The 8306-nt window shown below is 32.0% G+C and overlaps 1 protein-coding gene across 7 annotated transcripts; it reads right to left on the bottom strand.

Annotated features, from left to right (window-relative positions):
- Positions 1–4098: 4098 nt before the first annotated feature.
- Positions 4099–6987, bottom strand: LOC105118515 (nucleosome assembly protein 1;2-like). 7 transcript variants are annotated; one of them, XM_011016484.1, is made up of 11 exons: positions 6712–6987; positions 6421–6513; positions 6202–6289; positions 6031–6092; positions 5754–5938; positions 5485–5662; positions 5355–5398; positions 5147–5260; positions 4522–5107; positions 4411–4428; positions 4099–4310 (listed from the first exon to the last, which is right to left on the bottom strand). In XM_011016484.1, exons 1-11 carry the CDS (start codon positions 6769–6771, stop codon positions 4242–4244), a joined length of 1497 nt encoding a protein of 498 aa, XP_011014786.1. In that variant the 5' UTR covers positions 6772–6987; the 3' UTR covers positions 4099–4241. The 7 variants fall into 7 exon arrangements, with proteins under 7 accessions (XP_011014786.1, XP_011014782.1, XP_011014788.1 ...); XM_011016480.1 differs by having other exon boundaries at positions 4099–4175; positions 4239–4310; positions 4522–5260; XM_011016486.1 differs by having other exon boundaries at positions 4522–4946; positions 5154–5260; positions 6712–6986.
- Between the last annotated feature and the right edge of the window lie 1319 nt (positions 6988–8306).

Raw genomic sequence — 8306 nt, forward strand, 5'->3', positions numbered from 1 at the left:
GCCAAAATTAGGAACTATTGATTTGATGACAAATTGTTGAGTGGGTGGCCAACTCTTGACTTCATGACAATCCTTATCTTCTTGTCTACTAAAAACATCATTGCTAACATCAGAATTCAAACAAACTTAAAACATGAAAGTTCTAGAAAATTATCTCAGGTTTAAAAAAAAAAATTAGGTCATTTGGACTTTTAGAACTCAAGATATGGGTTAAACACTAAACAATTTCTAGGTATAGGACATATTCGGACTTCTACGTTATTGCTAAGATTTGGACTATAAAACAGCAAAATTGAGTCTTGCCTTCCATGAAAGTTTTAGGGCTATTTCTTAGTTTTCTATCCATATAAATCAGACCTAAATCCAAATTCTACAACTCTACTTATGATTCAATTACCAAACAGTATTCCAGTTTGGACTAAATCAGCATCTCTTTTCTAAGCTTCACCCTCTCTTTGTCTTCTCAATTTCAGTAGTTGAACTCATTAATCAATCCTCTGATTTATGTGATAGGCTTGCATTTAAGATGAACATTTACCATAAATTAAAGGTATCTTATAGTATCAAACTTGTTATTATAAAACATACTTTAATTAAGGAGTTATTGATACTTCAAGTGCAAAATACTAATATAAAACCTTGATAAAAATATACTTTTAAGTACTAATCACACCACCCAACCATCTTATTACTAGTCCCTAGTAATCAAAGCGTTAAAATAGAAAACTAATTTGCAAATTCCACAAAGTAAGGCATTCATCATTGAACTTCCATTAATTTATCTAGATAAATAAACTCTTATTAAATTTATATATCTGCTCAATACTTCTTAAACAAGATGTTAATAAACCTTTCTTTTATGCTCAATATCTCAACATATAGTTACGGGGCTTTACTTGAAAGAACAAAAAAAATTTGTTTTAATGGTTAAGGTGAATAACACGACTGAAAGATTGATGTCTTCTCAAAATTGATAAAACCAAAGAATAATTCAAAACTCTTCATTAGTAATGAAAAAAAAAAATAATCCATAATATTCATTACATTATCAAAATCCAAATTTAATTAAAACAGAGTAATAGTGCAGCATCTAAGACATCGAATCAAAATTAAAAGGAAAGCCTCACCAAATAAGTAAGGCATACCGACTAAAACTGAAGAAACAAAAACACTTAACAAAGTTCACGTGTTATCAAAAATTAAGAACCTGAAATAATATTAAAAATAAAGGGTGAGTTCAACCAACTCAGCAAGGGAATAACATTTAATATACATTTTACATGTTAATAGTTTGCAAATCGATTTATCTTTATATACATATACATATACATACTAAACATATTATTATAGAGTAGTGGAATACATGTCAGAGATCAGATGACATCTGAAGGTGATCAGATAACACCCGAAGGTGACTAGATGATACTCAAAAGTGACCAGATGACACCCGAAGGTGACCATTGTGGGAAGATCAGTCGCCACAGACTGATACCTCTCTCACCAGCTAAGTATACAGAATACTATGTGCATATAGGCTAACTACTCTCTGATAGCATGGAGTTACTAACAAGTCTTATATCAAAGTATAATAGATATTTACAGAATCATCAAAGAAACCTATATCATATCAAATAGAATTACGTTTGTCGGATTACGAGTGCAAATTTGATAGATTGCCAATGCAAATTCAAAAATAAATAAGTACTCGAAAAATAAAACAACATATATAAGTATTCAAGAAATTAACTAGTTGTACTCATTGTATAATCAACATACATATTTATTTATAATATATGCATATTAAAGATTATCCCACTCACCCGGAAGAATATAGATTAAGAAAAATATCAAATGAAAGACCCGAAAAAACTATTAAGGGTTGTTAAGGGAACCTATAATAAATATATAAAATATACTCAAAAGCAACTCAAAACAACATAAATAAAAGATTTCAATGCATAAAAGAAAACCAGGTTTAGTCTCCTAGGTTTAGGGACCAAAACATAATTATACCAAAACTTGACCAAACTATAAATACATAACCATATTGAAATTTCACCTATAAAACATCATTAATTCTGTCCAGAAAAACATAGGGACCAAACTGCAATGTTTTAAAAGTTCAGGGACTAAAATGTAAATTCCTAAAATTGAGGGATCAAACTGAAAATATTCCAAATCAATTATCAAACTGAGATTCATCATCCTTAACCTCATAATAACACTGTCTAGAATCTCAAAATACATTTAGGTGTGAAATTGTAATTTTTCCAAAGTTTAGGGACTAAACTAAAACTTTCACAACTTAAAGAACAAAATAAAATTTGGTCATCTTCAACCTCAAGACCGTTCTATCCAAATTTCTTAATCCATAAAAATTAATTTAAACAAATCAACTCACAAATTCTTATTTCTTACAACATATTAATTAATCATCTAACATTAAACCCTTAATAATCATAAATCAATCTTAACAACATGAACTTCTAATCCTTATAAACCCTAATCTCTTTTTTAATCATTCCATAAATAAACTATAATCGAAAGTAATATGAAAAGGAACCATTTACTTATTACTTTCACCTTTCTTGAACCAAAAACTCAAGATAAAAAATTAAACTCTTTGGTTTCAGGAGAGGAGGGTCACGGCGGCTATAGGAATTGAAAGAGAAGAAATAAATTATCTTGCAACTCTTTCTTAAATACCTAGGTTAACTTAGGTTGGGTTTAAGCTAACTTATGCTTAGGTTTGGGTCAAAAGTTTGAGTCTTACAATATAGTAAACCATTATCCTACTGATAGATTCATCTTTGAGGTGACAATATTTTTTTAATATATATAGTCTTTGTTTGCAAATGTGGCTCTTTTTCTTTCTTTTTATCAATGTTTGAGAATATTGTTTAGAAACATCCAGATGTTAAGATATATTAACTTGTTCGTTGTGAGTAGGTTTGGGATGAATCAATGTGATCCTATCAATACTCATTAAGAATTAGTGATGATCTTCGATCTCATTTTGAAACTACCCTAAGAAAATGAGTCAGAGCCCAACTAAATGTTCATCATCCTCTAGGATCTAATGCTCACATTCTAAAAATGAAGATTGAGTCTTGTTGCTAGTTTCAAATTCTAAATCACTACCTTAGGTTTTAGTCACTCTTTACCATATATTTGTGTGTGTGACAACACTTTTTTTTTCTAAAAAAAGAAGTACATATATAACAAGTAAATATTGTTGTAGTCTTTGTTTGAAAATATGCTTCTTTTTCTTTCCTTTCACCAATGTTTGAGAATGCTTCGTTAGAAATATCTAGTATATTAACTTGTTCATTTTGAGTAGGTTTAGGATGAATCAATGTGATCCCAAACAAGGTTTATTGATGGTGAGTGATGGCTTTTGGTCTCACTTTGAAACTACCTAAAGAAAATGAGTCATAGTCCAACTAAACATTCATTATCCTTTTAAGTACTACACCTACATTATAAAACTAAGGATTAAGCTTTGTTGTAGGTTCTGGATCTCAAATCACTGCTTTAGGTTTTAGTCATTGCTTTAGGCTTTAATCATCATTTACTGTGTGTATGTGTGTGTAAAAGGTAATTTTATCATAAAATGCAAACGTGAAACATTATATAAGTGTTTTGTATGCTGAAAAGCAAGTGATTATGGATTTATGAAATAAACTTATGTTTTGCATAATTAAGCATGTTATCTTTTTTAGAATAAAGATTAAATTTGACTCATTAAGATATAATTAATCTTGTAGTGTCATTTGATTTAATTCCAATTTAATTGGTGTCTTGAAACAAGTTTCTATAGTGTCACACTTCTCAAATTTAATTTTCAGCTTTCTTAGGGCAATATCATTTTTATTGGGGTTACTTATTCATGTAATAAAGAAATTTACATCAATATTTTTATCATAAAATCCAAACATGAAATAGTTTATCTTTAAGATGTTTAATTTTTATTTTATTTTATTTGTATACTTAGCCCTTTTCTAGTTGAATAAAATGGCCAATATCAAGCAGCCATTAAATTAGATACACTGATAGACATTATTTCTAGTTTCACTCCAGATGCTTAGCTAACGAAAAGAAAAGAACATTGGCCATATCGATATATGTAGATGATACATAGAGAGTCAATGCCACACAGCTAAAGCTTTTGGTCACCTAGGACTGATGATGCTACAATCTTCAAGCTGCTCCTGTCATTTGTGTGCAAGTGTGATCCAACACTACTGTTGCTTGCACTCAGGAGGGTGCTCCCTTTGTTGACCTTTCTGAATTTGTGGCCCTCCAATCTTCTGCAATTAATAAAACCAAATCAGATTTTCTCGGAACTTTATACCCAGAACAACAGATAGCATAAAAAACTATAATAATGAAATATCAGCTGCAAGTTGCCTTGTGTCCATCGGATGACTGAAAGAATATTGCAAAGAAAGAAACAGTGGAAGAATATGTTGGCGTCTTCAAAAATATGGAAGGCTAGCTTATAAAATTGATGCACTTTACCTTCTTCCAGACCTGTTTTTCTTCCTCTTCCTCCTTATCCTCGTCTTCAACATCCTTCTTTAGACCCCATTTTCTTTCCTTTTCCTCATCCCCATCCTCATCATTGTCCTCTTTGATGTCCTTCTTCACACCTTGTTTTCTTTTCTCTTCTTGCTCAGCCTCCTTATCGCTTTCATTGTCCTTCTCATCCCCATCATCATTCTCCTCATCTTCAGCCTCATCATCATCATCCTTCTTCAAGTCCCATTTTCTTTCCTCGTTCTCGTCCCCATCCTCATCCTCATCCTCATCACAGTCCTTTTGGTTGTCCTTCTTCACACCTTGTTTTCTTTTCTCTTCTTGCTCAGCCTCCTGGTCGCTTTCATTGTCCCCCTCATCCCCATCATCATTCTCCTCATCTTCAGCCTCATCATCATCATCCTCATCCTTCTTCAAGCCCCATTTTCTTTCTTTTTCCTCATCCTCATCCTCATCATAGTCTTTTTTGATGTCCTTCTTCACACCTAGTTTTCTTTTCTCTTCTTGCTCAACCTCCTTGTCGCTTTCGTTGTCCTCCTCATCCCCATCATCATTCTCCTCATCTTCAACCTCGTCCTCATCATCATCGTCGTCGTCGTCGTCGTCGTCATCACCATCACCATTGCCATCATAATCTATACCATCTAACTCATCTTCCTCGATAGCCTCTCCAGTAAACCATGACACAGCATGTGGAATGATTTTGTCCCGAATAATAATACTATCATCCACAAAAACATGTCCATATCAGGAAAAGGAGAAAGAGATGCACAGAATAGACCCAATGAAGTTCACATAAAGAATGTGGGACTTACCCTATATTGTAGTCTCGTTTTAGCCGGTCCTGAAGTTCATCATACTGTGAACACAAGAGACTACGACATCAATTAACATATCAACAGACTACTATATTGCTTTCCTTGTACATAACGAAGCGGAACTTACATCATCATCATCTAGGTCATCCTCATTCTCAGGGATCTGAGGAGGATTAAAGAATGTGAAGAAACTTTCACAGTTCTTAATTGTCATGGTGGTTTTGGTCTTCTTTGACACCATTCTTTGTTTCCTCTTCACAACCTTCTTCGTCAAGCATTTCTCAGGATACCATTCAATTTCCGTCCTAAAAAATCCGATGAAACATTATAAGAAGGAAAATTAGAAAGGAAGAGAATAAAAACTCTCAGCACAACAACATTAATATAATTAACTACCCAATTGCTTGACTCAAAATAGGATCAGATTCATCAATTATGTGATAAGTTTTTGTCAGGACAGAATTTTTGAAGTAAGGACAAGGGTTGAAGTAAAACTCCAGCTCGAAACCCTCGGGATTTTGAAGTCTCGACCACTTGATATCTTTTATGAACTTTAGGGCTCCTTCATCTTGTCCCTTAATCTATTGCAAGAATCAATTGATAAATCACATTACACAGTGATCAATCCAAAAGGAAGAAATTTATGTTGCATATGTTTGCACGCCTTGCATACCTCCTCTGCTAGTACTTCATGAGTTTTCATTGCAGTGAGCCAGAATTCAGGCACTCCTTTCTCTGCATTGAAGAATACTATACTCTTAAGTTCAATGTAAGGCATTGCTTTCAAATACTCCATGGATGTTTGCCAAAAACAAGATAGACAGTTAAAAATATACGCTAATACCTTCTATAGCTTGATCCTCTTTTATGCTGTCTAATTTAGCAGACATAACCCCGTCAACTTCTTTTAGACCATTCACAATCTCATATCTCTGCGCCGAGAGCCCATCAAAAACTTAAATTAATTACAGAAATACGGAACAAAAATTGTAATGCATGCTACCTCTGATTCAACATTCACGTAACACATGCAGAAGTATTAATGCGAAGACAATACACACACCTTAGTGTATAGTGGTTGATAAAGCTTGTTGTATTTAGCTTCTAATGCCCTTCTCTCCTCAAGAAACTGTGCTTCCAGCTCATCATGTTGGCTCTGCAGAATACATCAATTCGCGTATGTAATTAAGTATGTCATGATCATCTATACATGTAATAAAACTTAACAAAAATATTGAAAACTGGGCTATAAAATAACACAAGCTTATGAAAACATAAACAGCACAATATTTCTTGTAGAAAGTAGATAGATACACCAACCTGAAGAAGTCTGAGACACTCCACGTGTTCCAACCTGAAGATGTCTGAGACACTCCACGTGTTTGCTGACCTTGGGAGACGATGACACCTTCATGTTACTCACACGGGAATGTTTGGGGGATGGGGAAATAGAAATAGCCTAGAAAAGGAGGGAAAGTGAGTTTAGTTTTCTCTTGTGAGGGAAGGAGATGTCGATGTGAGCTTACAGGTTTTCATTTATAAGTTGAGATAGTGATGCGTTTCTTGTTGTCTTGACTTTGGTATCTATCTGATGCTGTTAAGGGGTTCGAGCATACAGCCCATTGGAATCGATTTCAAGTTTAACTGTCAAGTAAAGCCAGGAAGGATCAGCTTCAGGATGAAATTAATACCAATTTTTCATCTGGGACAAAGTAAAATTCACTCATATCGCTTTGGAGTTTAGAATAGATTTCCACTTTAAGTAAAGTATAGATAGGATTCTTTTATCTTGTTTGGTGTTGTGCATTGTTTCTTTTATCAATTCTACCTCAAAAAATGAGTAGATTATAAATTACTCCTTGTGGTTTATTGTTATGAATGTTTAGAATAGAAACAATTATAGAGTTGGTTTAAAGATGTGAAAATATTATTTTAAAAGTATTTATTTATCTTACACAAAGACAATATTTCTAAGATATAACTAAATCTTCTAAATCTCTAAAAAAAATAAGAAGATAAGACCAAAAAAAGAATATATGTATTTTTTTTATTGTGTTTCTTTTTTTTATGGTAATATACTTTTATAGACTTGAAATATAACGATGAAACAATATAATTATTCATCAAACAATATGACTATTAATGAAACAATATAATTGTTTATCAAATAATATAACTGTTAATGAAACATTATGATTGTTCTTCAAATAATATAACTGTTGATAAAATAATATGATTATTCATCAAACAGTATGACTATTCATGAAAAAGTATAACTATTCATATTAAGTTCTAACTTCCAAATGCTATCTTTTGATATATTAAATATCCATATAATAACATTAGGAAGCCAAATATGAGAGTTTGTCCATCATGACTTAATTTACTACACAATAAAAACTCACACTTAGAAATATTAGGAAGGAGTATTTCTTTCCAATGTGGGATAAACATCTTTTCTTTATTCATTTACAAATCATACCTACAATCCCCTACTAGTTTGTAATGTAAGTCTTTTCACTTGATAAAATTATACTTATAAAAAGGTATTTTGCAATTTAAACCTTCAATTAGTATTAGAACTTAAATCCTACTAAAGTTAATGGCGTCCGCAGATTAAACCAAAACTTTTGTTGTAGAATAAAAGATACTACACACATAATACTATCCAAACTCTTAAAGAGGTTTACAACTATTTAGCACTATTATGGCCATGTGCTAAAATCATAAAAAAGAAAAAAGATCTTGAATATTTACAAGAAAAAACCTAACTCTTGTCAAAAGTGGCACCACTTTTATATTCATATAGGTAGAATTATACATATCTCTATTACATTAGACATAAACTTTAAATTCCATTAAGAGCTCACGCTTATTCTACTTTTCGTAATAGAATACACTGAATACTATCAGAATAGAGACTCAAATTAATTATCAGTATCCAACAGA

Source organism: Populus euphratica, unplaced genomic scaffold, assembly GCF_000495115.2.
Source record: "Populus euphratica unplaced genomic scaffold, PopEup_1.0 scaffold2010.1, whole genome shotgun sequence".
Lineage (NCBI taxonomy): Eukaryota > Viridiplantae > Streptophyta > Magnoliopsida > Malpighiales > Salicaceae > Populus > Populus euphratica.